The sequence below is a fragment of the Leptodactylus fuscus genome, chromosome 4 (genome assembly GCF_031893055.1).
Source record: "Leptodactylus fuscus isolate aLepFus1 chromosome 4, aLepFus1.hap2, whole genome shotgun sequence".
Classification (NCBI taxonomy): domain Eukaryota; kingdom Metazoa; phylum Chordata; class Amphibia; order Anura; family Leptodactylidae; genus Leptodactylus; species Leptodactylus fuscus.
This window is the reverse complement of record NC_134268.1, coordinates 190,105,572-190,127,516: the sequence shown is the minus strand read 5'-3', so window position 1 is coordinate 190,127,516 and position 21,945 is coordinate 190,105,572. Positions and strand designations below refer to the sequence as shown.

The 21,945-nt window shown below is 43.6% G+C and overlaps 1 protein-coding gene across 4 annotated transcripts in view; it reads right to left on the bottom strand.

Moving 5' to 3' along the window:
* The window catches only part of DPP6 (dipeptidyl peptidase like 6), a 1,283,113-nt gene that overhangs the window by 90,239 nt on the left and 1,170,929 nt on the right, over nt 1-21,945 (bottom strand). For all 4 annotated transcript variants that reach the window (XM_075271529.1, XM_075271531.1, XM_075271527.1 and 1 more), the window contains exon 8: nt 6,553-6,673. In XM_075271529.1, coding sequence (XP_075127630.1) covers nt 6,553-6,673 — 121 coding nt within the window. The remainder of the gene's footprint in view (nt 1-6,552; nt 6,674-21,945) is intronic.

Genomic DNA, 21,945 nt, shown 5'->3' with positions numbered 1-21,945 from the left:
GGGGCGGATCCAGGGACGGGCGAGCCCTAATAAAATGGTCCCGGTCAGCCTCGGCATAGTCGGGCAAGTGCCGGGGCCCACAGAGCCTCTGGGGGCCCCCCGGCACTTGCCTGTCACGATTTCAGCTCATCGGCGTCCGTCCGCCGATGAGCTGAATACATACGCGATTAAAGCAGCAGCTGTGAGCTCAGCTCCTGCTTTAAAGCTCCGGCCCAGCTTGCATGTGTAGGCGCGATGACGCCATCACATCACGCTTACACACGCAAGCCGGGCCGGAGCTAAGCAGGAGCTGAGGTCACAGCTCCTGCATCGCGTATGTGACTGGAGAGAGGAGCGTCGGGGGAACGATGGAAGGTGAGTGATAGAAGATGAGTGTAAGTGTTTGTTTTGTGTTAAATATTAAGGTGGAACATAATGAAGGGGGCCCATGAAACCGGGGAGCAAATGAAGGGGAGGGGGGGGGATGGCATGACACTGGGGAAGATGAAGGGGGTGGGGAGAGAACGGCATGAAACTGGGGACAAAGATGGAGGGGGCCCAAAGAAACTGGGGGGCAAATGAAGGGGAGGGGGGAACAGCATGACACTGAGGCAGATGGAGGGGGAGAGAACAGCATGACACTGGGGCAGATGGAGGGGGGGAGAACGGCATGACACTGGGGCAGATGGAGGGGGGGAGAACAGCATGACACTGGGGCAGATGGAGGGGGGGAGAACGGCATGACACTGGGGCAGATGGAGGGGGGAGAATGGCATGACACTGGGGCAGATGGAGGGGGGGAGAACAGCATGACACTGGGGCAGATGGAGGGGGGAGAACGGCATGACACTGGGGCAGATGGAGGGGGGGAGAACGGCATGACACTGGGGCAGATGGAGGGGGGGAGAACGGCATGACACTGGGGCAGATGGAGGGGGGAGAATGGCATGACACTGGGGCAGATGGAGGGGGGGAGAACGGCATGACACTGGGGCAGATGGAGGGGAGGGACAGCATGACACTGGGGCAGATGGAGGGGGGAGAACAGCATGACACTGGGGCAGATGGAGGGGGGGAGAACGGCATTACACTGGGGCAGATGGAGGGGGGGACAGCATGACACTGGGGCAGATGGAGGGGGGAGAACAGCATGACACTGGGGCAGATGGAGGGGGGGACAGCATGACACTGGGGCAGATGGAGGGGGGAGAACGGCATGACACTGGGGCAGATGGAGGGGGAGAACGGCATGACACTGGGGCAGATGAAGGGGGGGAGAACGGCATGACACTGTGGCAAATGAAGGGGAGAGAGAACGGCATGACACTGTGGCAAATGAAGGGGGGGGAGAACGGCATGACACTGAGGCAAATGAAGGGGGGGGAGAACGGCATGACACTGAGGCAGATGAAGAGGGGAGAATAGCATGACACTGGGGCAGATGAAGGGGCGAGAACGACATGACACTGGGGCAAATGAAGGGGGAGAGAACGGCATGACACTGGGGCAAATGAAGGGGGGAGAACGGCATGACACTGAGGCAGATGAAGGGGAGAATGGCATGACACTGGGGCAGATGAAGGGGGGGATGGCATGACACTGGGGCAGATGAAGGGGGGGAGAATGGCATGACACTGGGGCAGAGACGGGGGAGAACGGCATGACACTGGGGCAGAGACGGGGGGGGACATGAAACTGTGGGCAGATAAAGGGGGAGAATGGCATGAAACTGGGGACAGAGATAGAGGGGGGACATGAAACTAGGGGTAGATGAAGGGTGTATATGAAAATGGGGAGAGATGGAGGGGGGACATATAATTTACGGGTGACTGTAGGAGGATTATACTGTGTGGAATCACATGAAAAATGAATGAGAATGGGCGGAGTCAACATAAAAGTGGGCGGGGCCTAATTTACTGCGGCGCGCTGCGCGTAGGGCCCCGCCAATGTCAATTGCCCAGGGCCCCGCAAACCCTGGATCCGCCACTGTTCACAGACAATGACAGTAACACTGGCGCTCAACGCAGATGTCATGCCATCAATTCTATTAATGTAGAATTTCCCTTTGGGCAATAAGGGGTTAATAGTATGACAAGCCTGAATGACCAATCTGAACACTATCAAATCTCAATGCATAAGGAGAAGCTTGGAGAAGTGTATCTGAGGAGGATGGTGCCCTATACACAGTATGCCAATGTAACACTGTAAATAATCTGCGTTCCCAGCAGCCTAGATTTTTTATTTTTTTTTACTTTTAATGTAGATTGTGCGCCCCACATAGAGCTCACAATGTACATTTTTTCCCCCTATCAGTATGTATTTGGAATATGGGATAGAAATCCATGCAAACACGGGGAGAACATACAAACTCCTTGCAGATGGTTTTCTGCCCTTGGCGGGATTTGAACACCAGGACTCCAGAGCTGCAAGGCTAAAATGCTAACCACTGAGCCACCGTGTGACCCCTCCCAGGAGCCTAAATTAACCCTTGTGTCCGAAAATGAAATTCCCCTTTAAACAGAAAAACCTCCTGTTGTTTAAGTTCTGCAGGTAGCTATGATTGGAATCGGCTAAGGGTCCAGGAAAGGTTAAGTAACCTTAGAGACAGCTCGCCAATTTCTGCCGTCACGTTGCTGTTGTGTTTAATATCCTGTCATGCTGTTTTATGAAGAAGAAAACAGGATGGAAATGACAATCAGTAAAGCAAAACCCCAGGGACCCAGTAGCATCTGGCTCTTTTCTAACGTCACACTGTGACATTAGTTATCATTCACTGAAGAACTGATCTTCCAGCGTCTGCATCATGCACGGGTTATTCTGGGATATGTATAATAGTAGTCTCCATCAAAATATAACCATCCCATAAAACTAATAGAAACTGGACCTTGGATTCTGATATAGGATTCAATGGAAAATCAAGATACAAAAAGATTTTGGCTTTAGGTGGGACTAGCTACATCCCCTTCTCATAAGTCTACCTTAAGTGGTACTCTGGTTGGAAGATCTGGGTTGGTTTAGTCTCTGGATCATTCAGAATTTCTAGTGTTAGAGTATATTTACACATAACTTTAAAGGGGTTGTCCCGTCACAAGGATCCTATCTATACTGCTTGATAATGTGAATGTAAGACTTTTCCTAAATACACTGCTTCAGCAAAACTGCTTTGTTTGTCCACTATCTTACTTTATTCATTTTTTTTGACACATCCCTTGACTTATCTGGTCATAAGTCAAGTGATGTATCAGCCTGCTCTGAGGGGGGAGGGAGGAGGGGCTAAGTGCATGGGAGCAAGCCTGGAGGGGGGGGTAGTTTACCCTTTGGGGGGAAGGGGCCGCCAATACAGACCCGGCATCCACTGTAATAGAGAGACAGATGCCAGGGAGGGTTAGACGCCGGCACAGACGCCAGCAACATCGCTATGCTTCTGCCCTGCATGAAGACAGCAGCGGCAGGCGTGATGCTGCTATTCTGGGGGGGCGGAGGAGAGGAATAACAGCATCGCTCCTGCCGCTGCTGGCTTCATGCAGGGCAGGAGCATAGCGATGTTGCAGGCACCTGTGCCGGCGTCTACACTCCCCGGCATCCGCCTCTCTATTACAGCGGATGCCGGGTCTGTATTCGCATTGTGAAGGCTAGACTGGTCTCACCATCTATGAGCGTGCACGCAGGGCCAGCGGCATCTCGCCGCTGCTTTGCATATGTAACTCCGCCCACCAATGATGCAACAAAGCAGGAAGACAGAAGATTTTACAGCAACGAAGACTGGTGAGTATGCGACGTGGGAATACCCCTTTAAGATGTATTACTATACTAACTCTCTGTCTATATCGAAAAATACAGCAATCAGCTATAACAGTAAAACCATCTGTCTTATATTGTATAGTTCTGCCTCGTGCCGTAAAATTACTCTGACCAATTAATAATAATAATAATAATAATAAACTTTATTGATATAGGGCCAACATATTCCATAGCAATTTGCAAATGTCAAGGATCTCGCCTTACCAAGCCACTTGGCACACATGCGATCACCTTTCTTACCTTCCACTCACACCCCGTGAGTGTCTGAGTTCATAGGATAATATATGAAACCAGTTTTATAAATTTTATATATTTATTATCCCAAATGGGTCGGTACTAGCCACTAACATATTCAGAAATACATATCAGTGAATGTCAAGCAAATACAGGTAAAAGTACAATACAATACAGAAAATAAAATGGGAATAAAAGAGTAGAAAAGATATAATACGTAATGAAGTTATGGTCTGGTTCGCTGAGGCCTCACTCCTAGGCCTCAGGGCACGTGCTTTTTTTGGATCTTGCCAAGCTTTTTTTTGAGCTTTTTTTTTTTGTAAAAACAGGTTTAAAAAAAAAAAAAACAGGCTGTTTTCCCCTCCTGTAAAGTGAATGGGCTGAAAAAAACGCATCCAAAAACGTGAAAAAAAACATGCTGTTCTAGAGTCAGAACTCTCATTGCTGACTCTTTTCAGTTGAGGACCGAAGATACTAACATAGTTGATAAGGTTAGATGAAGATATAAGTTTGTCAAGTCCAATCTTTAAAAGGGTTTCAGACAAAAATGGAGGGGCAAATGTTACTGTTTGTATAATAAAAAGTTGTACAATTTTCTAATATACTTTCTGTATCAATTCCTCAGGTTCCTAGATCTCTGCTTGCTGTCATTCATTCTATTACTTCTAGCAGATAAATTCTGACCATGGTCATGTGATATACAGTCCATGATCATGTGATGAACACACAGGTGCACAGCTTGTTACAGTCTCAGCACATCACATAATCTGTGTCCATCACATGACCATGACCAAACTTTTATCTCCTAGAAGTAACAGAGTGAATGACAGCAAGCAGAGATCTGGAAAACCATGAGGAATTGATACAGAAAGTATAATAGATTTTTTTTTTTATACAAACAATAACATTTGTCTCTCAATATTGGTCTGAAAGTGGCCAACCCTTTAAAGCTACCATGTTGATCCAAAAAACTCCATGAGGCAGACGCCAATTGCCCTGTGAGGGAAAACAATTCTGTCCCAACTCCAAATATGCTAATTACAATTAATCCCTAGAGCAATATTCCATTCCAAAATACTAGTGCTCTAGATCCTTGAAGTGCTATACAGTAAGCTGTGAATTGAGAGCTCAATAGATTGAACAAAAATCAATGATCCTTAGACACCTGTGACCTTGTAGTTAGTTGGTTGTCCTTCTTTGGACCACATTTGGTAGGCACTAACTGCCATGACCTGCCATTTGGAAATGGTCTGAGCCAGTCATTTAGCTATCAAAATTTGGTCATTGTCAAAGTAGCAACGACCAACCCTTTAAAGCTACCATGTTGATCCAAAAAACTCGATGAGGCAGACACCAATTACCCATGTCAGGGGAAATAATTCTGTCCCAACTCCAAATATGGCAATCGGAATAAATCCCTGGATCAATATTCCATTCTAAAATACTAGATTCTTGAAGTGCTATAAGTTATGAGTTCGAAGCCCCATAGATCAGACAAAAATCAATGATCCTTTGGCACCCCTTAACCTTATAGTTGGTCGGTTCTCCTTCCTTGGACCACATTTGGTAGGCACTAAGCTCCGAGCCATCAAAATGTGGTTGTTGTCAAAGTAGCTTAGATCCTTACATCCATATTTTCTGCTTCCAACATCAACTTCAAGAACTGATTGTACACTCGCTGCCTAATATATCCGAACTCTTGACAAATGCCGTAGTAATGATATCCAATGCTTTGATGTTATGGCTGATGGTGTAAGGTCCCACGCACATGGCCGTATTATGGCTTTGTTTGTACAGAACTGTAATATTGCCGGTATATATGTCCTTACTGTACCTTAGTAGGTTTCCATACCATGTATACATGACAGTTTTACACATATACCACCATATATAACCTGGTGGAGTGACTTTGTGGTTCTCCGTGTGCCAATGTACAACTCTGGCATATGCAATGTAGGGGAACATATGGACCTGGTATGATTTTCGATACTTTAATATTTCTCACATTTTTCTGTCTTCTCCATAGTTTTATAGAATTCCATCTTTAAAAGGTAAATGGCCCAATAACAGGCGTTCGCTTGGTGATATACAGACCGTTTTACTAACCCTTTCCATTTTGCTTGTATAAAATTATAGTTTACAAAGGAAAAACTGCAAGCAAATGTTGTAGCTTGATCTACTGGTGCCAGGAGACAAACTGCACTTCATGTCAATTTTACAGCAAAATGCACATTTGCTAGACTTGATACATCACCCTATACATCAAAAATACAAGGGCTATTTATGTTCAAGGCAGAGAAAGTGATGCATACCTCTCGGAAAGCTGACTGCAGATGCAATTTAAGAAACAAGACACAATGATCTGTCACAAAAATGCTATCAATGCCCTTTGCCACATTTCATATGGGAGCGATATTGGCATCTGAAGGGCCGAAGGACTTTAATGTTGTTGTATGGAGCCCTAATGTATGGTTTTATTACAGTAAAATGTCAGCTATCATTCATACGGCTCTATTTTTCCAACGCAATTCGTCCTACCTTCATAAAGCCAGTCACTCAGCCCGTTAAAAATGACTCCTTCTTTCCCAGTGGAGACCAAGCGAATGGGGCGGCTGTCGGCATTCATTTTATAGAAGATGTTATTTTCGAATATAAAAATCTGGAAATAAAGAAGAGAAAGAAATCTTAGTGGTCAGATAATAGGATTTATTCCGGCTAATCTATGAGAATGTGCAGAATAAATCAGACGCTCTTACATCATGTTAGGGAATTGTATAAAGCCCATAAATAGAGCAATGCGGCTGACCTGCCATGGCCGGAGGCTCCTTGGAGCAGCCATGTCTTTTGTATTGTGTCTGTGTCTGAGATGTTCTTTTGTATTCACTTTGTTATTTTCTAGAGGATGAGTCATCTTATACATAGTAAAATAACAGAATATTACACAATTCTTCTTCTTCAGTCTCTTTTGTGTTAAGCGTACGTTCACCCTTGAGAACCACTTTCTAATCTCCTTGTAGAATTATTTGACGTAGAATGTTGAGCTACTTCGTAAGGACATCTTGTATCGATCCTGAGTAAAGGCTTATTCACACGCAGGGAAAAATGGACATTTGATGACCGTTTTTGCAACGTCCATCACACATCTGTTTTCAGAGCTCATTGAATTCATTGTGTCTATTCACAGGTCCGTTTAGTTGATGGTCCAGTTTTTAAAGCCATCACAAAAACTGACATGCCCTATCTTTGTTTGTCAAAACGGACATAGATAGTGCCATGTGAAAAGAACCATTGGAATTCAAGGGTTCTACAATAGCCATGTGATAAAAAACAAGTGTTAGGGAGCCTTCACACGATGTAACGCTGCGCTCATTCTGATCGTAAAAACACGTTTTTAAAAAGCAGCTCCCATTGACTTGAATGGGAGCCGGCATACGTGCGCTCCCTATTGAAATCAATGGGAGGCTTTTTTCCCTATGCTTTCAATGGGATACGCGCGTAATACACTGAAAGCATAGGGAAAAAAAAAACCTCCCATTGATTTCAATGGAGAGCACACGCATGCCGGCTCCCATTCAAGTCAATGGGAGCTGCTTTTTACACGCTCATTCTGAACGTGTTTTTACTATCAGAATGAGTGCAGCGTTACATCCCGTGAAGGCTCCCTTACAATGCCATTATTCTCTGTCATATTGATTGTGCTGTCTGTGAAAACCCCTTTAACTACCCCTACAATATATTCATTTAGTGAGTTAGGAAGTGATGGTATATCTCAGTAATGCCTACATACATTTTAGCAGATAAAACCCTTTAAGGCTACGTTCACACTACCATTATTAATGTCCGTTGCTGTCATCCATCATAGGATGACAGCAACGGACATTAACAGTAGCAGAGAAATGGACACAGAAGGAGCCCCCTCTGTCTGGGACTATTCCCATTGACTCTAATGTAAACAATTTGACGGACGATATCTTTCATCGTGTTTGTTTGCTTTTGTAATCAAAGAAAAAGTCCTGCAGGAACTACTTTTTTTTCCATCAAAAAGTAAAATTTTTAGATTGGGATGAATGCAGAGTGACACCAAGTGCTTCGTCTGCATTTGTTATTTAATGCCCATGGCTCTCATCTTGTGATAGAGGAATGTGGAGCTGTTTTTTTTTTTTTGGAGCGGCTTTGGTGTGTTTTCTTTTAATAAAAACAAAAGTCAAGGGGTAGTTCACACGTAAGAATTTTTATGTTGAATTTGTCAAGTAGGAAATTTCTGCTTCTGGAATTTGAAGCAGATTTCTTCTGCTTGAGGAGTTTGACGCTGTATTTGAAGCAGATTTTGATGCAGAATTTGAAGCTTATTTTGGAGAAGACTGCCACTGTATTTTGTCCATTTTGCCTTTATTCCATGAGCAGATTTTGATAGATTCTGATTCAAATTCTGTGTCCAATTTTGCACTGACGGAAAAGTTGTATTTTCTGTCTCCCATTCATTTCAATGGGAGTTCTCCGTTGGAATTCACCTGAAGAACAAGCAGGATACTTATTTTTACTGCTAGGCAAAATTTGTGGTGGATTGTGCATCAAATCCACTTCTAAAATCTGCTTAAAATTCCTGAAGGAGATTTTTTTTCTAAAAAGTATATATAGACTGCGGCTCACAGTATGTATCACATAGGAGTCCTGGGGGTGCACAACCCTGTTTCCTCTGGACTTCTGAGGTGTTAGGGTAAGTTCACACGGAGTAACGTGCCGCGTGATCTGGCATGCATATGGGAGCTATGATCGTATACGCGGCGTTATTTTGTGGCCTTGATTTTGCAGCCGCAAAATCACGGCCGCAGAATAATGCCGCGTATACGATCCTAGCTCCCATTGAAATCAATGGGAGCGTATACGACGCTCAAAGTCTCACACGCCGTATACGTGCCAGATCACGCGGCACGTTACTCCGTGTGAACTCCCCCTAACTCTTGAGTAGAAGATGATGACAAGGAAGGTCCGCATTCCACCGAAGCTCCTTTAAAATTTTACTTTTAATTCTTCATTTTAAGATATAGTTACAAAGATACAAAAAACACAAAAAAGTGAAAGTAGGAAAAATCATATATGGTGATTAAAAACCACTGACACGTTTCACGCTATGACTAAGAGGTAGAACACCTCGAAACGCGAGGTGTTTTCATCATCTTCTACTCAAGATTTTTTTCTGCCTAACCATATTCCTCTGTGTGAACATATCCTAATGAACAATTAACCCCCCACCATAAAATGATATGCAAAAAGACATATATAGATATGTAGGTTGATTCTGATTTTATGACTTTGGATCTTCTCTCCCTATGGATACTTTGCCAACATGAATTGATGAAGAAGTTGGGTAATTCGCATCTTTGTATTATATGTACAGCGACAGGGGATAAATTAATCCATTATTGGAAACACTTCTTGGGACGAGAGGAGTCCGCCTAATGATTTGCTTAGTAATATTGTAAGGATCCTTCAGCTAAGAGGAGCTTTAATTTGTTTCAAGAAAGCACATTTACAAGCCGAGCATTTTATGCTGACCCGCTAACAATCCATTTAAAGGTTAGTGCCTGAGGGAAGCTGCCTTTTACTGCATTAGACCTGTCAGAGATTTTTTATGAGACTGTCTTGTCCGAGAGTTAAAGAGTATAAAATTCACTGTGTTGTCTGATCCTCGGAAGCTTCCACGTCCAAAACTCGACTTCTACCAAATTGTCCATGGTGGTTGTATAACAAATTAGAGGGGGTTTCCATAATGTACAATGGAAGTTCCCGTGGCCTCTCTTATCTGTGTTTTACCTGCTTGCCTCTGTATCTGATAGAGTGGATGGATTGGGCCATGTCTATATATTGACATATACACAAGTCATTAACTTCTTTGGACGTTCTCCCGATATCAAATCTCACGTAGTCAAATGAATCTCCAGCCTTTGGCCTATCATGGTTCCCATGGCTGGGAAGATAGATGGCTTGCCTACGTGCGGTGGTTAACAGACTGATATGTCTCAAGTTTCCATAAATCTATGTTATCTTGGCACAGAAGGTTTAGCTTAGAGCAATAGGACAAAGTGTTGATTCAGAAGTAGCAGATTAACCTGGTAAGAAGACTATTCCGACATTGACTAACCGACTAGATGGACTCAAAGTCAGATTTATGGAACGGCCATATAAACCTAGAGCTAGGAAGCCGTGAACTAAGCAGCTCGCTCCTATTCCTTTTATGTACCATCATTATTATTTCCATTATTTAAGGGGTTCTAAACTTCTTTTAGGAAGTGAGGTGAAGCCAAATCCACCCAAGCTCTTATCTACTAATATACGGTACGGTGCAGGAGGTTTAGGTAGGTGGAAGAGTATGCTGCAAAAAAGAGAGACTGTTGGGATTCCCTTAGAGATTAATGTAGTGACAAGAACATGCTCAACTACCGTAGCATTCAAATGGGGGATATAGGATCCCAGTTCTCGTGAAGCCCCCTACAGCTACAGTCTCTATGGCCATGGCATCTGCAGTCTTAAATAGCTGGAAACAAGGTTATCTTGTATCCCAACTATTACCGTGGGATATTGACTGTATGTTACCTGTTAATATGACTTATTTTCTGCTGTTTTTAGCAGTTTCCCCCTCTTCATGCTGTTTCGGCAGTTTACATTCCTGTCTGAGCTGGTGAGTAGAGATTAGGTGTGATACACTACATATAATACTAGATGGGAATCTGCTCAATAACTGGTTTTATCATACACAGAAATAGCACCAGTTCCATGCAGGACATGTATAGAGAAGTACTGACATGTACTAATGTGAATAAAGTGCTTTGGTTGTGATAGCTCTAGCGTTAATCTATTCCTTTCTTCTCTTGCACTTTTTGCACATTTCTTCCATCCCTCTCTCTATAGACGTCTATAGATACAAGCCATGTGATCTGCAGGCCGTCTACAGCAGTTTAGCAGATGGAGAGGGAGAAAGGAAACAGAAAGAAGAATTTCACCCTGATTTCATTGCAACCTTTCTTACAATTTCCCTTACTATTAATTGATACAAAGTTTGTTGAGATGACGGAACTTACATGAGTATCTAGGAGAGACGACAAAATAGATTTCCATTTAAGGTACACGTCATGTCAATGATTAAAAAATGGGCAACACATAATATAAACTCTCTCCCATATAAAGTAAGTTTACCACTAGGTCCATAACACTTTGTTGTAGTCTTGGCTGCATTATCCATATGTCTGTTTCCATAGTGCGCAGAGATAGCGACACTTTATACATCACTTACACCGAAACAAACTTGTTCCTAGGGCAATTTAAAAATAAACATGTTTTGCAATGTTTCTTACAAATTCCCAGGGGCTTTTTCATGTTCTCCGAGAATAAGTATTCGGCAGCCTAGTACAGCTTTTTGTAATGACAGCATAGTTTGTCAGGGTAGTCAAAGACCTCATAAAGATTTTACAAAGGTAGGGAAAGATTTGTGGCTTATATTTTGATGCAGTGTGATGGGTCTGTACATTCATGTCTCCTTATAATAGGCGAAACCTCCGGACATATTTGTCATACTTCCTGCGTCTTACTTTTAGTTATTTGCAAGGACTTTAGGACAATGAAAATTTGTTTTGTTATGCGCGTCTTCTACCTTAAAGCAGGCTATTCTACCAAGGGCAGTGAAAACTCTATTTCAAAGGTATTATTGCTATACCTATAAGATATACTATATATATAGACTAATAGTAACACAAAGAAAACCAATGACTGACAAGGATCCCCTTCTGAAGTGCCACCAGTAGGGTTGAGCGATCGTGTTCGGAAAAGATCGGATTCCGATCGGCGATCGAGAAAATTTCACGATCGCGATCAGAATTCCGAACACAATCTTTTTAGGTGGGATCGTGATTATTTCCCACAATGCTTTGCTACTGGCCAAGCATTGTGGGAAAAGCTAACAATTTTAGCCTTCGCACTGAGTATACGCTCCGCTCAGAATGAGCGGAGCGTATACTCAGTGTGAAGGCTCCGCTGCGGTTCCATAGGAATGAATGGAAGCAGCCGGCACACAGCTTTAACCCCCTGCGTGCCGGCTGTGTCCATTCATTCTAATGAGAGACTAGCTAACATCTCTAGTAGCTACTTACCTGCAGAGATGGTTGGTCCGGTGCCCGGTGTTCTCGTTGTTCTTCGCCTCGCTGCCCCCGCCTCAAAGGTTAGGTAGGAAGAAGGTGGGGCTTGTGGCTTATAAGAGTGTGGGCGGGTACAGGGCGGGGATACGTGACATCTCCCCTCCCAGTACCTGCCCACACTCTCCTAACCTGGGAGGCAGGGGGCAGTGAGGCGAAGAAGAACGAGAAAACCGGGCACCGGACCAGCCATCTCTGCAGGTAAGTGGACACCAGGGGGGACTAAGTAGCCAGAGGATAAAAAAAAATCCTCTGGCTACTTAGTGATTAAAAAAAATCACTACACAGCGTGGATTCTAATAATTAGAGCGTTCAATTGTTAGATTCCATGCTGTATAGTGAATAGGATTGTTTTTAAAATCCGATCTCCGATTAGTAAAAAAATCCCATAGACTTGCATTGGAATCGGAATTGGGATCGAGATCGGGTTCGAATGAAAAATGATTGGAAATCGGAAATCAAAATCGATCCTGAAAAGTCAAGATCAGCTCTACCCTAGCCACCAGTTGTACCATTAAATTCTGGTTCACAGGGGATTTTAACCATTTATATCTGCCTGGGATATTAACCCTTTAATTCTAACCAGATTAAATTTTTAACCCTAGATGTGTGAAGGTTATAATCATGTAATGTATGAAAAAAAATGTATTAAAAGTTTAATGCTAGATATAGTTACTTATGCTTGAAACTGGTATAATGTTATATGATAAGATGGTGCGTGCATCCAGGATGGGTGCAAGAAAACAAATGTTTGGCTTGCAGCCAGAAGACAGCTCCCCAAGGTTACCACGCAGGACTGGGAGTAGCTGGCTATATACAGTCCTATGAAAAAGTTTGGGCACCCCTATTAATCTTAATCATTTTTAGTTCTAAATATTTTGGTGTTTGCAACAGCCATTTCAGTCTGATATATCTAATAACTGATGGACACAGTAATATTTCAGGATTGAAATGAGGTTTATTGTACTAACAGAAAATGCGCAATATGCATTAAACCAAAATTTGACCGGTGCAAAAATATGGGCACCTCAACAGAAAAGTGACATTAATATTTAGTACATCCTCCTTTTGCAAAGATAACAGCCTCTAGTCGCTTCCTGTAGCTTTTAATCAGTTCCTGGATCCTGGATGAAGGTATTTTGGACCATTTCTTTCTACAAAACAATTCAAGTTCAGTTAAGTTTGATGGTCGCCGAACATGGACAGCCCGCTCTCAAATGATCTGAAAACAAAGATTGTTCAACATAGTTGTTCAGGGGAAGGATACAAAAAGTTGTCTCAGAGATTTAACCTGTCAGTTTCCACTGTGAGGAACATAGTAAGGAAATGGAAGACCACAGGGACAGTTCTTGTTAAGCCCAGAAGTGGCAGGCCAAGAAAAATATCAGAAAGGCAGAGTAGGAGAATGGTGAGAACAGTGAAGGACAATCCACAGACCACCTCCAAAGAGCTGCAGCATCATCTTGCTGCAGATGGTGTCACTGTGCATCGGTAACAATACAGCGCAAGGAGAAGCTGTCAGGGAGAGTGATGAGAAAGAAGCCGTTTCTGCACGTACGCCACAAATAGAGTTGCCTGAGGTATGCAAAAGCACATTTGGAGAAGCCAACTTCATTTTGGAAACAAAGATTGAGTTGTTTGGTTATAAAAAAAGGTGTTATGCATGGCGTCCAAAAAGAAACAGCATTCCAAGAAAAACACTTGCTACCCACTGTAAAATTTGGTGGAGGTTCCATCATGCTTTGGGGCTGTGTAGCCAATGCCGGCACCGGGAATCTTGTTAAAGTTGAGGGTCGCATGGATTCCACTCAGTATCAGCAGATTCTTGAGAATAATGTTCAAGAATCAGTGACGAAGTTGAAGTTACGCCGGGGATGGATATTTCAGCAAGACAATGATCCAAAACACCGCTCCAAATCCTCAGGAATTCATGCAGAGGAACAATTACAATGTTCTGGAATGGCCATCCCAGTCCCCAGACCTGAATATCATTGAACATCTGTGGGATGATTTGAAGCGGGCTGTCCATGCTCGGCGACCATCTAACTTAACTGAACTTGAATTGTTTGTCCAAAATACCTTTATCCAGGATCCAGGAACTGATTAAAAGCTACAGGAAGCGACTAGAGGCTGTTATCTTTGCAAAAGGAGGATCTACTAAATATTAATGTCACTTTTCTGTTGAGGTGCCCATATTTTTGCACCGGTCAAATTTTGGTTTAATGCATATTGCGCATTTTCTGTTAGTACAATAAACCTCATTTCAATCCTGAAATATTACTGTGTCCATCAGTTATTAGATATATCAAACTGAAATGGCTGTTGCAAATACCAAAATATTTAGAACTAAAAATGATTAAGATTAATAGGGGTGCCCAAACTTTTTCATAGGACTGTATGGAACTGCTCAAACTTTTTCTGTTTGATTGAGTTGCATCATACCAATCAGGAATGAATATGAAAACTTATGTTGTTGTTATCTCTCTCTTCCTTTCTCTGCTACTATTTAACCCCACATTGTTTTAATAAAACGCATCAGTTCACTCTCTTCACTGCTAAGAGAGTAGTTAATACAAACATTTTGCGGCTGGTATCAATGCCTCGTCGCTAGCCCTTAGCTCATATCAATTAGGACAACGAGAGTTACCCAGAATTATTGGTCAATTAGTCATAAACACGGCTTTGACCTGATCAGATGTCCTTATTTAAGGTTCCTGTTGGGATAAATATTTGAATATACGGTACATGAAGTCAAAGTTTTTTTGCCTAGTATAAGATATACCCGCAGCTGTATTATATGTATGTCACACATATTATTGATACAGCCAGTTCAGTAATAATGATCATGCTCTGTGAGTAGGCAAAGAATCTTTTTTGTGCACAAAATGCCCTTGGACAGAAGAATTTATTGTAACCTTATGGCTCCTTACCTCCAGTATTATGGGACGTTTTCTCTAGGTACAAGACCTGCATGAATTTGATAGGAGAAACGTCCCCGAATGTCATTATTTTATCAGTTTTATTTCAGGTTGTTCTATGAGTCTGCTACAACACTAGGTGTAAATTGTGTTTTATGCTAAAGTGGTCATAAATCTCTCTGAAAGAAAAAGTTAACCCTTTCTCAAACGAGAAGTCTGTCTTTCGAGAAATCCTGTCTTACTACTAGGGTTGAGCCAATCTTGAGATTTCAGGATCGTTTTTAAAATCTGATTTCCGATCATTTTCCATTCGAACCCGATCCCAATTCCGATCCTAATGCAAGTCAATGGGATTTTTTAAATAATCGAAGATCGGATTTTAAAACGAATCCTATTCACTACACAGCATGGAGTCCAAAAATTTAACGCTTTAATTTTTAGACTCCACGCTGTGAAGTGATCCTCTGGCTACTTAGTCCCCCCTGGTGTCCACTTACCTGCACAGATAGCTGCCGCTCCACGTTCTTGCTGTTCTTGCTCCTCTTCTCACCTCTTCTCGCCTCGCTGCCCCCCGCCTCCAGGTTAGTGCTAGAGCCCTAAGAAGAAGGTGGGGCTTGTGGCTTAGGAGAGCGTGGGTGGGGAGAGGTGAGTGTATCACTCACGTCTCCCTTCCCAGTACCCGCCCACACTCTCCGAAGCCACAAGACCCGCCTTCTTCCTAGGTCTGTAACACTAACCTGGGAGGTGGGGACAGCGAGGCGAGAAGTGGAGCGAGAACAGCGGGGAGCGGCAGTGCTCTTTGTAGGTGTTAGCTACTAGAGATGCTAGCTAGCTAACTTTGTTAGCTTTTCCCACAGTGCTTGGCCAGTAGCCAAGCATTGTGGGAAATAACCTCCGACCTCGATCCCACCTAAAAAGATCGGGATCAGAAATCCGATCACGATCATGAAATTTACTCAATCGTCAATCGGAATATGATCTTTTCCGATCACGATCGCTCAACCCTACTTACTACCCATTTGGATTCCTTGATGCAGACAGCTAGACTTGCTCTCTTTTATGCTTGGTTCACATCTGCATTGGTATTCCATCTGTGGGAGTCTGCATGGGGACCCCCCAAATGGAATACCAAATGCAATTGCAAGCGCTGTGCAGTAAAAGCACATGGACTCCCATAGACTACAATGGGGTCAGTCTGCTTGACGCGCACTGCCTGCATGAATCCTGCGGACAGGAAAGTAGATTGTGAACTACTTTCCTGTCTGCATGATCCCTGCGGAGATCTGGCGGCAAGCACATGGACCCCATTATAGTCTATGGGGTCCATGTGCTTTCACTGGCACACCGCTTGTAGTTGCCTTCGGTATACCATTCTACGGGGGTCCTCATGCAGACTCCCCCGGAAGGAATACCAACGCAGATGTGAACGACGCCTTAGTTAATCCTGATCTTGACACATTTAGAATCTGCATGGAATGCAGCCAGAAGGACAGAAAAAAATTCAACTGGTAGATGCAAACTTCGTAGACCTTTATAATTATATCAGCGTGCAGATAAGACGTGTCCAAGTGACACGTTTTGGTCCAGGATGTGTATTTCCTATACTGGTTCACACAGAGGTTTTTGTAAACGTGGATTTTTATGTTTTCACATCCAACAAACTTCCTCACTTAAAGGGGTTTTCCAGGGAAAAAATTAATTTTAAAACAGGTCTGTCAGTGCTATTAATGGATTAGTAAGTGTACCCAAATAGCTTTAGCAGTGTTTTGATTGATATCTGGCTTTCTCTTTGAGATATTGGTATCTTCTGCATTTGTTTACATTGGGAGCTTCCCGCTGTCTTAGCCTACAACTACCATGATGCATTTCACTAAGAAAAAGAAGTGTTAAAAAAGTGCTCAAAAACTACTAATAGAAAAATAGCACTATAACTTACGATAAAATATAACTTTTAATAAGCATTATTAAAATGCAACAATGCTTAATAAAAGTTATATTTTATCTTGTTATTGTGCTATGTTCCTGTCTATAATGCATTGCAGTTCACTCAGATCCTTCCTTTTACTTCTTCCCTCAAAACCCCACCCCACCACCCCTGTTTCCCTAGCTAGCCCGTGGACTACTAGTCTTACCTACCTAGCTAATTAATTCAGTCTCACAACCCTCTCCCCACCCCATCATACATACCTGTCTTCTCGTCCTAGAGATGACTTTCGTTGATGCTGCTGTCCCCTCTTCTGCCCGCACTTGGCACCTGCGCAATAGAGCACTGGCAGAAGAGTAGAAGCAAGCCTACCACGCATGCGCAATAGAACGCTGCTTCTTTTCTGTAGGCATTCTATTGCGCAGGTGCCAGCTCCCATGTGAAGGAAGCAATGCCCAGCAGAAGAAGAGGACGTGAGCATTGATGAGTATGATGGGGACAAAGGGGAGAGAGAAGTTCTGGTGAAATAGAACGTCACCAGGAAATCAGAAAATGGGGGCCCAGGAGAGGTGAGGGATTGTGAGTATCAGAGTTTATTATTTTACTGCGTATCCCCCAGGCCTAGACTTATTGGACTCTGGGATCTGAAGGCTATAATGAAATCGCTATCGCTTCAGAATGAACAAGTTTTGTCTGGTGGGTGAATCTGACGAATATTTGCAAAGCAAATCATGCGATGTTCATCCAACCTACATTCATTTTTTGATGTGTTTCTAGTACATTAGGTTTTTTCTGCTTCTAAAAAACTCTGGGTGAGCACATCCTTATTAATGTACGTGTTCGAGAAAGGCTTATTTCGAACTGAAATATTTGCATCTGCTACATAAGTGTTGTTTATTTTCTGTGTGTCAAGAAAGACCTGACGAAGAAGCCTAAGCAGCCTCGAAAGCTTGCAATCTGTCATCATTTAATTAGCCATTAAAAAAGGTATCAACTATTGAGGAAAGACCTAGTAATAATTGGATTTTTTATACATATGTACATGAATTACAAGACCATACCATGAAGCAGTGGTGTAACTACCGCCGTAGCAGCAGAGGCAGCTGCCACAGGGCCCGGGACATTAGGGGCCCGGTGACTGCCGCTACTGCTGCTATCATTATACTCGGGGGTCTTTTTGGACTCCCGAGTATAATGATCGGTGGCCCGGGAGAGGTAAGAAACATAAAAAACACTGTTACTTATCTCTCCACGATCCGGGCAGGCTTCGGCCTAGTCGTCTGACATCTCATGACCTCAGCCTGCGTCCCGGGTCATGTGACGTCCGACGTCATTGAAGATGGACTACTTCAGAGGCTAACAGCGTAGGAGCCAGGAGATAGGTAAGTAACAGAGTTTTCTTTTATGTTTTTCTCCCCCCGGGTCTCCGATTATTATACTCTGGGGTCTGAAAAGACCCCAGAATATAATAATTGGTTATGGGTGTCCACAGTGGGACATAATACTGTGTGCAGGAGCCACTATGGGGGATAATACTGCGTGCAGGGGCCACTATGGGGTACAATACTGTATGCAGGGGCCACTATGGGGATAATACTGTGTGCAGGGGCCACTATGGGGGATAATACTGCGTGCAGGGGCCACTATGGGGGATAATACTGCGTGCAGGGGCCACTATGGGGGATAATACTGCGTGCAGGGGCCACTATGGGGGATAATACTGTGTGGTGGGGCCACTATGGAGCATAATACTGTGTGCAGGGGCCACTATGGGGGATAATACTGTGTGCAGGAGCCACTATGGGGGATAATACTGTGTGGTGGGGCCACTATGGGGCATAATACTGTGCGCAGGGGCCACTATGGGGGATAATACTGTGTGGAGGGGCCACTATGGGGCATAATACTGTGCGCAGGGGCCACTATGGGGGATAATACTGTGTGGAGGGGCCACTATGGGGGATAATACTGCGTGCAGGGGCCACTATGGGGGATAATACTGCGTGCAGGGGCCACTATGGGGGATAATACTGTGTGGTGGGGCCACTATGGAGCATAATACTGTGTGCAGGGGCCACTATGGGGGATAATACTGTGTGGTGGGGCCACTATGGAGCATAATACTGCGTGCAGGGGCCACTATGGGGGATAATACTGTGTGGTGGGGCCACTATGGAGCATAATACTGTGTGCAGGGGCCACTATGGGGGATAATACTGTGTGCAGGAGCCACTATGGGGGATAATACTGTGTGGTGGGGCCACTATGGGGCATAATACTGTGCGCAGGGGCCACTATGGGGGATAATACTGTGTGGAGGGGCCACTATGGGGCATAATACTGTGCGCAGGGGCCACTATGGGGGATAATACTGTGTGGAGGGGCCACTATGGGGAATAATACTGTGTGGAGGGGCCACTATGGGGCATAATGGAACACGCAGGAATGCGTAGGAGGGGGTTATTTGAGGTCTTCAGTGTCGATCGGGGGGGGGGGGGCATATCAAAAGTTCGCCATGGGCCCTGCCATTCCTAGTTACGCCACTGCCATGAAGGTGCTGATGATGTAAGGACTCAAAAGTAAGAGACAGGAAGAACTGTTGAAGAGGTCTTTGGAATAGGTATGTAAGATTATAAAGGAGGGTTGGGGGAGGTGGAAAATGGCAAAGACAACTCTTACCCGAAGATTAATTTTATGTTGGCCAAATTTGTGTATATTGTATGAAATGTCTTTTATATTGAAGTACTCCTCCTTAATGTAGAGCATTAATCCTCTCTCCACAGGGGTTTACTAACCTTGCACTTAATGCCTGAGGTTAAAAAGTAAAATAAACTTTTATCACCAGGATAATTAACTTCGGCCTTTATTTGTTTATCCCTCACCTTATTGTTATTCATTTGGAAGACATTAACATCTACATAAAAGCTCTCTCCAAACAGTTCTTCTTTCTACCTTGATCAATAGCCCCGAGATGTACCACATAAAGGGATTGATTATTTTAAGTGCTGCAGGTTTTTTATTTATAGGTCTCAATGTGTCATGTAGATGCATTTCTCAATTTAGGTGGAAGAGATTGATGCTGTCGTATTCACCTACAGGTGTCTGTCTGGCATTGCTAGAGGGTTTCCATCAAAGTAAGTATACGGAGAAACTGAGGAAGGAAGGTCATTTAGAAAATTTGGTTGGCGTGCTGCAATACCAGGTTTGCAGGGCAGAGTAATATATTTGTAGTTATGCTGCAGACATGTGCACGTAGCGCAGCGATTCTAATCACTCGAAATATGTCAGTTTTCCCTTCAGGAACATAAGAACTATGGAAATAACCAGGCGATGGATCTGGTATTGAATAGGGTAATACAATCATATAGAAGAGTTTTAGCATCTGTCTAATGTTTTGGATCCAGTAGGAGACAACTACGATCTACATCATGGCTCCTGCTTTGCACTGTGTACAGCAGTGCTCCTCTACCCCTTGCTCTCTAGTCTCCTTCAAGTGGCTTCCCAGCAGGAGACAGTGCTATATATTGTGCCCTAGTGTGAAATTTTTTGCACTAGAGTCAAAAATCTAAAAAAAAATATATATATATATTCAAACCAGGACCAAGAACTACAAAATGTTGAGGTTATGTGGCCTAAAGGGACTATAAGTGGCCATACATATTAGACAGAAATAGGATGATGGTTGGACAGTCATTGAACTAATAACCATCTGGTGTATGATCATTATTAGAGATGAGCGAGTACTGTTCGGATCAGCCGATCCGAACAGCACGCTCCATAGAAATGAATGGATGCACCTGGTACTTCCGCTTTGACGGCGGCCGGCCGCTTAACCCCCCGCGTGCCGGCTATGTCCATTCATTTCTATGCGAGCGTGCTATTCGGATCGGCTGATCCGAACAGTACTCGCTCATCTCTAATCATTATGCGAAATCAAATTTTAGTTGATATTAGCCATTACAGTCATTCATACCTGTGTAGTGACACCTGCTGAAGGATAGAAATCTTTCTGGATCTGTATTAGGGGCATTCTTTTAAGGGAAGATTGATGGTGGGCCAAAGATCTGTTGTTCGTCTATTAGAGTAAAATTACAAACCCGATGGACTTCTCTCCAGATGGTAACCATATGTTATTGGTTAACTAAAATGATCACTAGTTGTTCACCCGATGAACTTTCATTATGGTTGAGGTTGTTCATTTTTATCAACTGTAATCTGGTCATAAACTGTTGGCCATGCTTTCATTTGGCTGATAGGGATTACACCTCGCTGCACCATACACATGTATGTTCAGCTTGACCAAGCATACAAGTGTTGTCTATCGGGAAAGGGACATAAGTCATTGCCAGAGACAACTGGAAGCAGCTTATCTCGGCAAGAACAAAAGGATTCAGATTGGTGAAACTACACAATCCTCTTCACCGACATCTGCCGTTGGAAGACCCTAGATGGGTGGTCAGTCCTACTGCCATAAGTAGTGGGAATAATCTATATTCACACCCTCAGATAGTCTGTAATTGACAGGCTCATGCCTACTAGGGAGCCAGAACATTAAGAACTAATGCATTATCATTAGAGATGAGTGAGTAGTATTCGATCGAGTAGGTATTCGATCGAACACTACGGTATTCGAAATACTCGTACTCGATCGAATACTAATCGCTATTCGAATGGAAAAATTTGATGCAGAACCAGCGTTGATTGGCCGAATGCTATAAAGTCGGCCAATCAACACTGGTTCTTCTCCAACCTTTAGAAGTCTTCTCTGCACAGCTTCCCCGCGGCGTCTTCCGGCTCTGAATTCACTCTGCCAGGCATCGGGCCTGGGCAGAGCCGACTGCGCATGCCTACGCTACAAGAAAATGACTGTAATCGGCCATTTTCTTGTAGTGCGGACATGCGC